The sequence below is a fragment of the Macrobrachium nipponense genome, chromosome 19 (genome assembly GCF_015104395.2).
Source record: "Macrobrachium nipponense isolate FS-2020 chromosome 19, ASM1510439v2, whole genome shotgun sequence".
Classification (NCBI taxonomy): domain Eukaryota; kingdom Metazoa; phylum Arthropoda; class Malacostraca; order Decapoda; family Palaemonidae; genus Macrobrachium; species Macrobrachium nipponense.
The window spans coordinates 36300692-36317725 of NC_061088.1; the positions used below are offsets into that span (position 1 = coordinate 36300692).

General features: G+C 39.9%; 1 protein-coding gene across 1 annotated transcript in view; it reads right to left on the minus strand.

Moving 5' to 3' along the window:
* LOC135216243 (SLIT-ROBO Rho GTPase-activating protein 1-like) overlaps positions 1 to 17034 on the minus strand; it is a 179001-nt gene that overhangs the window by 104415 nt on the left and 57552 nt on the right. Inside the window, 1 exon segment of the mRNA XM_064251407.1 lies at positions 10919 to 11801. Coding sequence (XP_064107477.1) covers positions 10919 to 11216 — 298 coding nt within the window. The 5' untranslated portion in view covers positions 11217 to 11801.

A 17034-nucleotide genomic window follows, 5' to 3' on the forward strand; every position in this document is an offset into this window, starting at 1 on the left:
TTAGAAATTCCTAATACCGAGATATTTACTTCTTGTAAAACAGATCGATCTGTCTTGTAATCGAGTCATATTTCTTCTTCCATTTTTCCCAAAACACTAGCTTCACTAAAAAGTCCAATAGAGATTAACCTTTGCAATAACTATAGAAACAATGCAGGATCCTTCAAACCACCAACAAAAATAATTTCGGTCAGTTTTCTGCATTCAGTTGCACTCTAAGACGTATAAGTAAATGTTTTCTTTAGTATTTTAGAATATGCATCAAAATAAATATTAGTTATCTAAGATTAGGGAAAGGCATCAAGTATCTTAATAGAGACAGGGGAGAACTTTTCCCGGTATTCTCGGAACAATATATATATTATATATATATATATATATATATATATATATATATATATATAAAATGTGCATACGTTGTATATATATATATATATATATAGTATATATATATATATATATATATAATATATATATACATATAATATATAATTAGGTTGATGACAAAATTATAATTTAGAATTGCTGTGGGAAGGAGTGAAAGATTTAGAATGAGCTGCAAAGATGGCGTGAAAAAGGTGTTTGGAAAGAAGGGCATTAATATCCAGGAAGCACGAGAATGCGCGTAGTAAGGCAGGGCTGAATGGTGCAATGTTTGTGCAGACTTTGACAAGCTATTGATGAGCCTTTTGTGTCAATGTAGGTAGCAGCTAATACTGTGGAAATCATACTGCACAGGGGTCATAAATATAATTGTGGAATATATATATATATATATATATATATATATATATATATATATATATATATATGTACACATCACACACACACACACACATACACACATATATATATATATATATATATATATATATATATATATATATATATATATATATAGTATAGTGTGAATAAATTCTTCCCTTAAAACAGAATACGTCTCAAGTATAAAAGGCCCATTAAAACACTGGTTTTCAAGCTAAGGTCCTTGGCTTTAAACCAGTGTTTTAATGGGTCTTTTATATTTTATATATACATATATATATATATATATATATATATATATATATATATATATATATATATATAGTGTGCGTGTCCAGTTCTCCCTCCTGAACCAAGCGTCCTCCAACCCACATCCTACCATACTCGTATCTCCAAGGTGCGATGAACTTCGACACTGGATGTAGGATGCAACGGCAGTCAGGAAGGGCCATCTTCTCCAACCACCAGTAACTATTTCCTATATGCATCGAAGGTGGAGGATGTGGGAAGGTCTGAGGGAAGAAAGGATGTAGGATGGGAGGGGGATGAGGACAGTTTACTCTATAGACGACTGTTTCCCACATGCATTAAAGGATGTAGAACGGATAGTAGGAAAACGTTGCAGTAGGAGGAGTACTATAGGGTGTGGTGGTGGTGGAGGAGGAGGAGTTTAATTCAAAAGCCACAATTTTCTTTATGCACTGGAGGGGGACGTGCGAAGATAATTACATAAAGACTGAAGAGAGTAGCATGTAACCTAGGGAGTGACCTAACAGGAGGAAGCAAAACAGACGGATGGAGGAGGAGGAGGAGGAGGAGGAGGAGCCGACGATGCACCTGGAGGCTGCAGAGGACAAGCAGCTATTTCATGGACCGAGGCACAAGCACAATCACCTTCCCTCTCAAGAGAGAATCTCCCCTTTTCCCTTTTTCACTTTTCCTCGATCAGAGCGGATGATGCACATGACGATGATGATGATGGTGGCGCTGATAACGACGGTGATGATAATGATACGGACAGTTGCTCGTGATGATCACTTCGGTCGTCAACACCGACGTTCAGGGCGCTTCCGTTCCGCTCGCACTTCATCGGCGTCATTACTGATTCTGGATATTTTTCTTTTGTTTCTTGTTCTGTTTTCTTTAGAACGTCTCGTCATTTGTTAAGTCTGTCATACCGTGCAACGTTCTCTGTTGCGACCCTGACGCAATTTCTGTTGTGATGTTTTGGAACTTCTGCCAAGTCTCCAAGGCGTGACAGACACTCGCACTTACAGGTCACGTTGCCTTCATTCGTAAGGCGTGGATGATGGAATGTCTATTCGAGTCACGTCGAAGAGCAACAAGCAAGCAAGCAAGCAGGCAACCAGTCCCGTTTACGGCCGTTTAACGTTCATTAGGACCTTTCCACAATGACTGACTGGTGTCCCGACCACTTGCAATTGCTACTGAAGGAAACTGCAACTGAAATAACAGTGGACCTGCTACAGAACGGAATAATTCATTTGCTCCTGAACCAGCCTAATTACTCATTTACTCTTAAAAATAATTAATGATGTACTACTGCAGCGATCATCTCTTTGCTACTGCAAACAGCTTATTACCAACATAAAGGATTTCATACTTGCTAATGACAGGGAAATGAGTTTTATTTCAAAAGAAGGTTCGAGTTCACTTGATGAAATGGAGGCAGTCGAGTCAAGCGCTGGGCCACTGACGGCCGTTCAGCGCTTCAGGCAGTGAAAAGAGTTGGAGTTTGAGTGGTTGGACAGCAAGATAAGTGGATGATGAAGTTTCAAATGAAAGATGACGATCTTGCTGCTAGAAGGATATATAATTATTGCGGACTAGCAGCTGAATAAATAATGAGAGACCCTCCTCTCCCCTCCCCTCCCAGCCTTTTTTTCCCCTGTTCCTGCCTCCCACAACGATGACAGAGTTCATGCCAGACTTATGTATCACATCATAATCGTAAGAAATTGTCTGTGTCATCAAACAATCATGACAACACACACACACACACACACACCTCAACTGCAATAAGCACATGAAAGCATAATCTTCCAATATTACACAAGCAATCCGATACAATTTATGGCAACACTTCCAGAGGAAACATGAACCTTGAGTGCAATGTTACCTGAGAGACAAATAAGAGACAGCACATAAATGTATATAATCACGGGAAATTGATGCTGAAACTCCACCCTTACTAAAGAGGATACAGAAGCGACTAGCCTCAAGCATCGGGCCAATCTGACGACAAGAAACGCTACGAGTCGTCCATGGCTTCTCTCGAAAACTCATAGTAATAAATAAACTGTCGAAACTGCCAATCATCAGCGCATGCTCAGAACACACTTGAGGACGTTTCAGAACGCCACCTATCGGCGTGAGGAGGGAGGGAGGGAAGGGGAGGGTGGTGGCGGTGGAAAGATCTCTGCATAAGCAGTAATCAAAGGAAAGGGGAGCGGCTTTTGTATTGCCAGGTGCATGCATGACTTCTGCCATGCAATGTTGCTGCTCCTCCGGCAACAACTACCTGCCAATCACGGCAGCCGACATGGGACGGAGGGACGGCGAAAGACAACAATGAGCAACAGCCAACGGAAGGACTGGAAAACGATCGAAAAAAAATAAAGAAAGGCATAATATGACCGCAAAAACGGAAAGGAAAACAAAAAGAGAGGAACAAATGGAGGCAGAAGAAACACGAAAAAACAAACACAATACACTTTCAGTTTCAGGAATGACCTAAGTATGTAATCTTAGAAATCTGATTATTATCTTATCACTTTGGATGGGGTTGACAGGTGGTGCCCACAGGGAAGTACAAAATGACAACTACCTTGTGTAATTTAGTTAGCAAGTAATTTGCTTGTCTTTCCTAAAAACTTATGAAAGATCTTTGCACCATATGACCGACCACAATGCTTAAAGAGACAAGAACTCAAACAAGTAAAAAATGCGCCAAAATTTCTTCGGCGCAATCGAGGTTTTGTACGATGTATAATGCTGTAAAAAAATCAACAATGACCGGCAGCTCTCCAGTTGCTCACCCGATGCCGTAGAGTGAGGGTGCGTCCCATGCCTCCGGAAAGCGCTGCCAGATGCATGATCGAAGGCTCTTTTTAACCGTACATGAAATAAAAACTATTGAGGCTGGGGGGTTGCAATTTAGAACGTTTGATGTTTGGAAGGTGGAGGGTCAAAATACCAATTTGCAGTCTTCTACCCTTAGTAAGTTTTTAGATCTGAAGGCGGAAGGACGGACGGACAAAACCGGCACAATAGTTTTCCTTTACAGAAAAATAAAAAGGAAGGCCAAAGATACAATTATGAAACAGGTGGGATGACTTGAAAAAAAACAAAAAAACTCAAGCGTTTATCCAAATATAAAGGGAAGACACAACAAAAGATGACATTTCAAAGAAGCACGAAGGACCCTCGACTGTAAAAAAATCGACGGTGACTCCCCCCACCCAAAGGATCTCAATGCAAGGGGAGATATTCCGGTTTAAATAGCATCCAAGCTAAGCTGAAGAGAAAGGTGGTTTGAGTTCATAGGGTCAGCCCTGTTTTAGTTAAACCCGGCCCCGGATTTCTCAAAAGCACTATTTCTCGTAAAACAAAAGACGCGTTAAGGAGCGGGTTACACACAGTATTACATCAGAATATAAGATTTAGGCCAGCGGCCAAGCGCTGGGACCTATGAGGTCATTCATCGCTGACGGGAAAATTGAGAGAAAAGGTGGTTTTAGAGGTGTTACAGGAGGAAAACCTCAACGCAGTTCCATTATGAAACAATTGTTAGGAGAAGGTGGAAAGTCGGATGGAAGAAGGGGCGGAAGGGAAGCTGTTAAGAACCTTGAGTATAGCTTACAGTGCACCGCGTGAGATGCAATGATGGCACTAACTCCCCTACGGGAAGGGTTACATCAGGAGGTTTATAGAATACGTCTGGCAACATGGGTGCCCACACGTAGGGGCAAGAGGGGGCACTTGAGCCTACCCCCTGAAATACTGGAAAATGTATATATATAAATATAAATATATATAATTGCTTTATTCATTACAGAAATGCAGGAGCTAGCGGTGTTTTTGAAATTACCCTGCTAGTTCAAAGGGCCAATAATTCAAAAGCCAAAAGTGTTTGTCTGCTTGATATTGGAAACTAGGCTGCGGGCACCCCCTGTCTGGCAAACAGCCTTATACCCATACAAATACCAGATTACGTCAGAGCTGTATTCTTAAACAGGATAAAAAAACTTGAGCCCTTATCTGTGTTAGACAAGTAATTCAAATAAATAAGCAGTTCACAACGATCCTTCATCCCTGTATCCTACATCCGGGACTCGTAGCCAATACATTTCATGACTTATCGGCCGTTTAATGGGAGACGGTTGACGAGAGAGAGAGAGAGAGAGAGAGAGAGAGAGAGAGAGAGAGAGAGAGAGAGAGAGAGAGAGAGGTTATAAGCAATTTTGCCAAGTTAGTGGCAGATCTCTTTGGTACTTTTGTCTATTAAAGTAATCATGAATGAGTAAGTATGCAGAGAATAAAATGCCATTATAATCGTCTCAATAAATAATCAAAAGGCATAGGTCCACTTTTCACAACTGTCATCTTGATAATTGTTGCTATTTTAGTAACACAGATCCACTCCAAATACGCTTTTCAATCACTTTGCAAAATGGTACAGAATACTTTACAACACTCGCTTATAAAACACGAAACCTAACTAAATTACAAATAGTATACATCTTCAGATATCAGGTAAGTGACTGAGGTTTTCTTGAAGCAACATAGCACTCAAAATTGCTGATTGATCTCACTAAATTTCAAAATTTTTAAAGAGAACTTAAAAAAAAACAGCACTGGCAAACATTGGGCAAATCTCTTGGTTTTTTCTTACAAATTGCAGATTTTTCCTTTTCTAAGGAATACGGTCACTTTCACTTCAAGTCATTATTTGGTTGAAAAAAGAACGCGCAAAGCTTGATTACAATAAGGTTGAGACTGTTTTTTTTTTTTCACACGGGGCTTTAGGGGACTTGAGCGTCCATCCAAGGACGCCAGAGACCTGGCCGCAGTCCCAAAAACACAATGTGCGAAGGACTAAAAAGCCGCGGCGCTACTGAATAGGCTCTTACGCCCGCCAAGTGGGTGGAGGTGACAGGAAATGGGTGGTATTCACTATGCAAAAGACGATGACGAGGAGAGTTTTGTCCGGTATGGTATATCTGTCTATCCATCTGTCTATCTACATAATTATAATATATATATTATATAATATATATATATATAATATATATATATATATATATATATATATATATATATATATATATATATATATATATATATATATATATATAGATATATATATATATATATATAGTATATAATATATATATATATATATGTGTGTGTGTGTGTGTGTGTGTGTGTGTGTGTGTTACGTTCTGGAGAGCGATCGAGTTTTTTCGTAAATCAAAACAGAATCAAGGCCAAAGGCCAAGTGCTAGGGCCTATGAGGTCATTCAGCGCTGAAACGGAAACTGACAGCAAGAAGGTTTGAAAGGGGTAACAGGTGGAATTCCTGGCAGTTGCACTTTGAATCATTTGTTAGGATGGTGGAAAGTAAGATGGAAGAAAGAAAATATGAATGGAGGTAAAGTAAAAGGAATGAAAGGGGGTTGCAGCTGGAGGCCGAGGGAAGGCTGCAAAGAACCATAAGTAATGCCTACAGTGCACCACATGAGGCGCACTGAAGCCACTAATCCCTTACGAAAAAAATGTTTTTGTAATAACGGAAGCCAAGTGTGACTGGTTTGAAGTAGAAGCGAGACTGGAGAGAGAAAAAAAAAAAAAGGCGATAATGAAGGACTAAAGTCGTGGTATAAGAAGAAAAACCGTGAATGGATTATGTTATAACGCCTTGCTCAGATCATACAGTACTGACCAGAGATGGTGAAGAGATACTGCAGATACTAGTATAAGCAAGAGTTAGCAAGTAGCAAGAGGAGAATAAATGTGAGCAGAATTAAAGTCACGAAGGTCACGTGAACCAGGAAGATGACGAAATGAATGTCAGTATGCAAAGTTTTAGAAGGAAAGTGGTTGAGGCATGTTGGTATTTGGGAGTATAAATATGACGGACGCCTGCGGGATGAGAGCCAGGAAAGGTGTCACACAACAGACGAAGCGAGAAACGTCGCAGGCTGCGCCCTGAAGTGTGGGAAGAGAGCTGCAGTTCTTATGGAAGACAGGGCTAATGAATGAATGGACAGTTGGCCCACTTTTCATGGGCACTGAAGTCAAGTTTGGACGACGAATTTCAATGTGAATGAAAGATTTAATCATATGCCTTTATGTATGTATATAAGTGTGTGTGTGTGTGTATATATATATATATATATATATATATATATATATATATATATATATATATATATATATATATATATATATATATATGCATAAAAAATCACAGTAGATACGCGTGACTTCATTATATAAGCGAATACCACAAGACAACGACGGGCAGAAGGTCAGTACCAAGTGCTTTCTCGTGTTTATTCACGCATCTCGGGCACAAAACACGAGCAAGCAATTGGTACTGACCTCCTGCCGGTCATTTTCCAGTGTATTTGCTTTTATATGTGTATATATACATATATATTAGACAAAGTGTTATAGTGTTATCTGTCCGAGTGAGCGCCATAGCTGAATATGGCATTGTTATATCTATGAAACGCCGACGGCCTGCGGTGCACCAGTCCACCGGTTGCAGATGGGTACGGGGGTGGCACGAAGGGGCCTGGCGCTACCAACTTCATTAGTGAACACTTGCTTAGAAATGTAAAATACTGTGACATCTGGCATCTTCGCCCTAAAAGGGGGCGGGGTACGTATGGTAGATTATGATGTGCATATGTGTGTGTGTGTGTGTGTATTTACGCATATATTATATAGTGTATATATTATACATACATTTATATATATATATATATATATATATATATATATATATATATATATATATTATATAATACATAGTTCACAAATATGCTCAATTTTTTTAGCATATTTGTGAACTATGTATTGTGTATATATATATATATATATAATACATAGTTCACAAAGATGCCCAATTTTTTTAAGCATCAAAGGAGAACACCGTCATTATTTCCGCCTTCCTCTACATGTCGATAGCACTCTGGTCATTCTCCTTCTGCTAACTGTGCAGTGTGCACTCTTATTTTCTTCTTGAGTACTGTCTTCGGTGGACAAGAATCTGGTCTTCTGCCGCCTTTCAAAGGCAATTCCTCGCAAGACCGTGCTCGATAATTACAGAAAGGGTTTGCAATCTCCAAAGAATCATAATAATCATCTACGCGCACAAGCTCAAACACACACACACAAAAGACTTATACCCGGTTCCTGAGAAATTCGCCGTGCTTCTATTGACATAGAATGAATTTTGTACATGCACCTGGTGGTTAGTTGCTCGGTCGACAAGGGCTTGAGGCTAGCAACCTCATCCAGAAAAAATCTTTCTGAAAAGGTCTTGCTCTTTAAGGAAAGAAAGCTATATATGATATGTGTGTGTGTGTATGGTTCAAGTCAGCGACGCTCTAAATCCGGGGACTTTATGTCTACCTACTGGGGTATTCAAGAAAAATAACATATATAATGTCTATCTTCTCTTCAGGGTTTATTTTCACTTATAATCTTCAAACATCCTTAAAACCTATCTCACAAATGGAAAGGTCACTTTCTAGAACCATATCCTCTGTTCTATATTTTCGTTTCTTTTTTTTTTTTTTTTTTTTTTTATGTGAGCGTTGCAGCCCCTTCGGTCACTTTCTCCAGTGACTCGAAGACTTTTATTCATACCAGAAAATGATCTTACCAGCAGCTCATTTCGTGCCTCCAGAGACCTCGAACATAGCTCCAAATTCTCATCAAATACTTCATTCGTCTGTTACTGAGTAAAATTCTGAAGTACTTCCTAATCCAAACAAACAACGTTCACTGGCTGATTGATCTTACCTTTACACAGGCTTCGATGTGAAAGTTCTTCGTTCATAATCTCAGTACTCCTCATTGTTGGTGAAACAAACATTAACACACTAACGTCACAAACTTAAGTTTACTGACACAAACACTCCGTACACAGCACACAGCAGGATACGTCGCACCACAGACAATGCCAGAACGACAATGGGGCAATGAGTACTGAATATGCAGAGTAAGTAACCAGTGGAGAGGAAATGACGAAACTCCCGCCAAGAGACAGACGGGGTTTACGATTTCGAACCTAACGTCAGAACGGACGGCGCTTTAGTCATGCCACAAAGTGTGCAATAGCCTCTTGGTATTACGTGCGACTTTTTATCAACTTCTTGATGTCATCATCATCATTATCATCATTATTACTATCATGACACCACTGTTCATTTCATTATCATAAGTTCGTTGCACAATGGTAAACAACAGCGTCTAAGTGTCTCACATTCTCCTGACGACCCTTCACTGAACGTACAAGAAGCAGCTCCTTGAATTGAATATAGAATTTAGGCCAAAAGCCAAGCACTGGGACCTATGAGGTCATTCAGAGCTGTAAGAAGGTCTGAAAGGTGTAACAGAAGGCAAGCCTCGAAATCATCAGTATGTAGGATTCATTTTTAGTCCAGCTACTTGAAGGATGAATGTGGTATGATTATCGCCATTTTTCCCGGAGCCATCTCCTCTTGGGAAGAGCGGCTTACTGTTGACGAGAATGATCTCTTCTATCCCTACTGGAGAAGCTCAAATTGAATACACTGCAATTGTTCACATAAAATATTCTTAAACTGGTTAGAACGATACTGAAGAGCCTTTTCCTTCTCTCCGATTAATTAACTACAGGTTAATGGACAATATCTCTCGTCTATGTTGACCTAAGCAGTGACATAGTTCCTGGTGGTCAGCTGACGGTAAAGGGTCCTAACAGAGAGAGAGAGAGAGAGAGAGAGAGAGAGAGAGAGAGAGAGAGAGAGAGAGAGAGAGAGTGAGTGGACATGTAACTATCCGCAGCTATTTCGCGACAAACACACGCGCGCACACTTGCAACACTTTTTTTTTCTTTTTCTATTTTTTTAATCAAATAACTTACTGCTCCGCGTTCACACCAAACTCTTCGAAATATCTTACAACTTACAGAAAACTCTTTTACGTCAGTCTCCCATTTAACGCATAAATCGCTGCCCCGTTACCTATATTTTACTATTGCTATATAAAACCTCTTATGGACCATCGGCGTCTTCCTTTAGACCGATGCCAACAGATTTCACCAATAACCAGACTTTTGAAAACAAAAACTACCCACTTCTTTTGTTCAGTTGCTGGAAAACAATACTGAAATTATTATTTTATCAATTTCGTTAAAACTGTCCTTAACATGCTATTCAATCTGGATTTATTGTTGCATAAATATTTGTCTGCACTTTATATTAAGTCGAATGAACTCACTTCCTACTCCATCTACAACGCAATCTGTGCTTCACAACCTTCAAAACCAATAGCTTTACAATATCTTCATAATTTCATGAAAACAAACATGCCAAGTATATGATAAATGGGTCCTTTATATTATCTTAATTCTCGACTCAATGCTCTATATAAAAAATAAACTCAAGCCTAAGAGTTCCTTTAATCACTCATTTACATCTTAAATAAATATCCCGCTTTTACATTAGCTCAAGAACTTGAAAATACTTCTAGCATTAATTCATACATAACCTATCACATCGCAGACTGCTCATAATAATCTACAATTACGTCAAACTGATATCCTACTTCACATATCTTCTTTCATTGTGTAAAAATGAACTATCTCGCTATAAGTGTCTTTCATCTGAAAGTTATCCTTCTAACTTCACGAGGACCTCTTTTACTATCAGCATCTTGCATCTGGTTCTTTAATCTGTATCCCATCATCTCCATCAACAAATTGTCTTTTGCATATAGTCTAAGGGCATACCTGACTCTCTTCAAATTGACAAAAGTATCACCTACAAAAACACACTCAGCCTGACACACTAAGCATCTATCTATCTAGGTGGCACTGTGCAGAGAAACGACGATGTTGGAGGGGCGCTCTTACCGTCAGTGTCCTGCATCTGGTTCATATAGATCCGGTGCAGGTCGGTGCCGGAGCGGGTCGACCACCACTGCTTCACTCTTCTGTTCTCCAGACTCAGCCACTCGTGCAGCCCCGAGAGCTTAGCAAGGGCACCGGGGCCTCCGCTCCCGCCCCCGCCGCCGCCGCTGCTGCTGCCGCTACCACTCACGGCGCCGGCACTGCCGCTGCCGGCACTGACGCTCCCCGCGACGCTGCCGCAGACGCTGCTGGTGCTGCTGACGGGGGATGTCCCCGCGACGGATAAGTTGCTGGTACTCATGACGAAGGGTAGGGAGGTCAATCTGGGGCGAACCTTTCACTACTGCTGGGGGTATTCCGAATTGGGGCCCGATTGATTGCGGTGGGGGGGAGGGGGTTCTTTCACTGAGCTCCCTCGGTATGCCGGTACGTATTGGGAAGGATAATGACGGGGACAGGTTACCGTAAAGTTTCTTTAGATAACATCATGTTCGCTAGTTGGTCATTTGGAATGTCGAGTTTCCGAAATTCACTGAGGCAATACTTTCAACTTGGCGAAGAGAATAAGAGGGATCTTGAAAAATGGTCGCGAATGTGAATGGGGAGGCTTCAGGAATCCCAGTTAGAGGAACGAGGAGTGGACCTTATAGGGATGGTGTGGGTGGGGAATACGTCTTCAAGGCCAGAAGACGCCCATGGTCGACCCACACACACCCATGCGCCACAAGCAGAGGGTCAGCACAAGCACGATGCTTTGTGCCAGCCCATGTTTCCTCCTTTCAGTCCGACGGAAACACGAGATTCAGTGTTCTCTTAATTGTACTAAATTAATTGCGAGTGTCATTCAGTTTCTTTCAATCGGATAGCGAGCGTTTTCTTTTTCTTTCTGAAATACATAAAATAAATAACACCACAAACTTAGCGAATTGCAATAACACAGAATTTCTTGTTGATTCATGAAAAATCTGGGGCACTGTTGTCGGAGCAATTTTTTTTTAAACCTGCTGTTGTCCATTTATTACTCATATCTTTAATTTCTTACACCAAAAGACAAATAAAATACTGGCAAACAGTGCAGACAATTTTCAAAGAATTTATTAAAAATTAAATAAATATATCAAAACCAGATCGAGCTGCCGTTCATATGGTAAGAGATGCTCAATCTTTTTTTTTCTTTAACATTTTATTCAAGATATGAATATAATGCACATATACCTATGCAACTCTGATGCGTTTCTCACGTGTTTTTATCTTCACTTAAGAGGTTAAAAAAAAAAAAAAAAAAAAAAAAAAAAATTTCAAGCTTCCGAGGTTTCCTCAAGAATGAGAGCCAATACTCCATATGATCTTTACAACAAACATAATATGTCATAAAGATTTTATTACATTCTTTTGGGTACAATTCAGGATTTCCATTCCACTGCAATGGAATTAAACAGTTCAGTCTCTTTATTCTTAACTACACACTGAAGACATTTCACAAGCCGAGTTCATTTATACGCACAGAAAAATTGCAAGTCATTTCCAATAAACCCAAACACGAGTTTTCGGGGATACAAACATGAAATAGGACACTGAATGACCATACAATTACAAAATTAAAATCTGAAATTTTAACACAAACAAATGGCAGAGAAAATAAGAAGAAAAATAAACCAAGCCGAGACTATGCAAATAAAAAAAAATTATAACTTAAACAAATGCATTCCATATATATATATATATATATATATATATATATATATATATATATATATATATATATATATATCTATATAAGTATATATATATATAATGTGTGTGTGTGTGTGTTGATAAAAAAATTGTCTCCAATTTATAATTCAATCCTGAATTAGTATTCCCATTTCATTTCTCCTCTGCAGGCACCTCAACTCTCACTGGGTGTTTATCCAAGGTTTCTGTCTCGTTCGCCGAATGGAGTAAAACCGAGTGAATGAAGCCGCCGCCTCCTCCTCCTCCCGATGCCACCTTTGGCGTGGCCTCATCTCCTGCCACCCACGGGCCATACCATGAGCAGAAAACATGTAACGCAATACCATTCAAAAACCGTGTACCAACATACATACACACTTGCAGGCTCACAACATCACGGCTTCAACACTGGATTAATTCTATCTCTCTTCATTGTGGTGATGTCATCCACACACATGCGCACACAAACACACACACAGACGTCACCAAGAGCATAGTTAAAATAAAAGTAAGCCTTGTCGTCCACCCAATTGACACATACAAACAAACTCCCACCATAACCATAACTCCTAATATGCTTCATAAACTGTAATCAAATACTGTATCGTCATCGCTTTTGGTTCCAATAGAGGAAGATACAATCAGCGGAGCGACCACAGTCTGTCTCTATTTTGACACTGCTCCCTTAAATATGTGAATAAATAGTCATAAATGTAACTTATAAAGCACGTACATTAATTGAAGGTTTAAATTTTTAAACCAACATTATCTTCCCCCGTCTGTCAAAACAGCGTCTGTATACATAAGTAGGCGACACACAGACAGACAACCGAGGTGATAATGCCAGACGAGAAAATCGGGAGCCCACATGCTCATCTCAGTCCCTTCGCCCCCCCCCCCCCCCCTCCCTCGCCCCTCTCCCCGCCCCCAAACAACCCAAAAGGCCCAACCTTCGAAATACGGGATAGGAACGAAATGACTCGCCAACCCCTATCCTAATTTTGAGAGAGAGAGAGAGAAGAGAGAGAGGAGAGAGAGAGCGAGAGAGAGAGAGAGAGAGAGAGAGAGAGAGAGAGAGAGAGAAACACTTGGCAGTAACTAATGTATGACGATAAGTTCGCTCGATAACCAAGTCCACAAGGTGTGGGTATTCCTCACTGGTACGGGTATGTATGGAAGCGCGTATGTACAGCTACTCTAGATGCGTGCGTTTGTTTGTGTGTGTGTCTGCAAAGGACGACCTCGGCAAGTCAATACTTGGGCCTCCAATCAGGGTGCATCCAAGGTCAGGGCTCGGTGAGTGAAGAGTTTATTTCTAAATGAAGGAGAGAGTCTTTACCAGGATACACATACTGAAGGCAGGATTCACCGGTCGTCTTTCATAATAATTAATAATAATAATAATAATAATAATAATAATAATAATAATAATAATAATAATAATAATATATTTTGGTAAACCCGGACCCTATTTTAGACAAATCATTTTAAAAGAGAATGGCAGAATTAAGAGCGTTGATTTTATAAATTTTTTTTTTTTCTAATTTCCTTACAATACGCTGAGCCAGAGAAGCGGATTGTAAGAAAAATAGAAAAAAAAACAGTATATAAAATCAACTCGCTTAATTCTGCCATTCTCTTTAACATAATAATAATAATAATAATAATAATAATAATAATAATAATAATAATAATAATAAAAGATGATAACCCATGTAATGCAGATGATTTTTTATCTATAAAGCTCACCGTCACCTTTTTACAAAACCTAACTTGATTAAGACCAACAAAATAATAACAGTACTATTAAACAGCCCGTATTCTCACTTACACGTTCAAAAACGTTCATTCTGACAGATTGAAGCAAATAGCTCCCCCTCCTCTTTACTATAGGTTTCTCTCTCTCTCTCGTCTCTCTCTCTCTCTCTGGTCGATCAAAACGCCAGCTCTCCTCTCTCGCACTCCTACTCCACCGACCTGCTCCTCCTTGCCTACCCTCCCGGCGGGGGAAGGATTCGCCCCCTACTTATTCCCTACGCAACATATCCCTGCCTCCCGAACACACGACTGCTAACAAATGTATACACACACACGCTCTCTCCTCTCTCTCTCTCTCTCTCTCTCTCTCTTCCCGTAATTACCATTAAATTTATCTCTATCGATCTACGTGTGTATATACATACATACATCATACATACATTATACATATAAATATTATATATATATATATATATATATATATATATATATATTATATATATATATACATACACATACACGAACTTATTTGCAGGCAGGTATTTTGTCTGACTTTATTTACACACGCATATAACACACAAATTTATATAATCTTTATACACATACAAGCACAGCACACGCGCGCGCACACGCAAATAGTGTGTGTGTGTATGTGTTATATACGTGTTTGGGTGGCAGACATAATGCTCGTCTACAATTAGGTTCGTGTAAATGCATCTTTACAATAGACATATCTAAGACTACGAAGGGATCCATCGATGCCTCAATGTATTGTGACACCGGAAGATAAACTACAAGAAAATGAACGGGCAAAATGAGCACAGGGGATCTGACCAAGTAATGAGCCAGATCTCATAAGACACGAGTCGAAGATAAAAGACAAGGCGACTCAAATACCACTTGACTGTCGACTGAACTTTCTCTGGTAAAAACAGGCCACGGTTTACGAGCATTTCCTTTTACAGGAAACCTATAGCGGTGAAAAATGATTTAGAAGTAATACATAAAATTATGGTGTTGTTGATGCACCCAACACCAATAAGGATGGTGATAACGACAACACAGACCCAAGAGAGCTCGGAGACTGCAAATCTCCGCCAAGTCTGAACACTCCAATCCCCGAAAGCTCCTCCTCCCAATCAGGTACATTCCTACCTCTTCCAAAACCTAATCCACTGGACATTAGCTTAATACTTCTATAAAAAAAAAAAACATAACCTTGTTGGCGGAGGTCAAGACGACAAGGTTTCTCAAGTGACAATGACACAATGTTTCGATAAATCACTTGTCTCCCGACTCATCCCACGCTCTGACACGAGCATGAACATTACCACATAAACTGAGAGAGAGAGAGAGAGAGAGAGAGAGAGAGAGAGAGAGAGAGTTAATCACATGCTGTGAGTCACACAATCGTAAGCTTCTATAAAGGACCCAACCAAACACTATGTAATAATATACAACTCAACACACTACTCTCTCTCTCTCTCTCTCTCTCTCTCTCTCTCTCTCTCTCTCTCTCCTAAAAGTTTAGATGGTAAACTGCAGGGTGCAACCTAAACGTGATACCAGACAATTACTGCCATTAATACAATTCGCAGAGACATTGCTAACGTTTATTACACAAGTTATTTTGGTGTCCACCTGGCTGCAACCCACCGCAGTCTACGAACTACCTGGTATCTAATTCACTGCTTAGATCAACAGACACACAAAGGGTCTTATAAGAAGGTCAAGTCCCGATCTGCTCTGCCTCATGCGGGGCTCGAGTCTTGACCTCGCTCTCATTATGACCAGGAAGGCAAACAACAAAACAAGACTCTAGATCCGCCTGAGAATGTCTTCCAGGACATCTCCTGACAAGAGCCATCCAGACCAAACCCACTTCAGTTCAACACCTGCCAATTTGTAACACCTGTTCCGCCAACAGGCATTTGAACGTCACTTTCAAACAGTGATGTTGTTTCTGCTGCCGTTTTACACGATAAAACCTAAAATCAAACCCTCATCAGAGCAAGATATTTTGATTCTCACCAGTGAAGATTATCTGACAAATGATCCATACAAAGATAAACAACTAATTATAAAAAAATTCAAACGAATCCTTGACAAAAACGTGTCATTGCCCGCGACGGATGAGAAGCGCAACATTATTAATTATTATTTTTAAAATAACAGCTTATAACAAACTCATCCCTGACAAACAGGAGGTTGTATTATTTGTCAAATATTTGCCACTCTTTGCCCATGCTAAATAGCCCACCTATTCTCTTCAATAACTGCCAAACAAGATGTGAATGTGTGAAGAACTGTGTAACTCTGCGTAGCTATACACACAAGAACAGAGCAAAAGGCCCTCTGGAGACAGCTCAAGTAAATAAAACAGACAAAAACAGCTTGGCAGTTTGTACAAGACGTGTCGCACGAAGAACACAATATAAAAAAAGTCGGAGAATGAATTAAAGTGAGGAAGGAGGGTATAGCCAAAAAGAGGACGAGGAGGAGGAGGAGGTAGAAGAGGAGGGAAATGACGAGGAGGAAGAGGAGGAGGATGCTCCTCCCACTCAGCAGCATCTGAAAAACTCATTAAAATGCGCCACAAAATGACAACAATCTTCAGGAATCTCCCAGACGAAGGGCGGGAGCTTCAA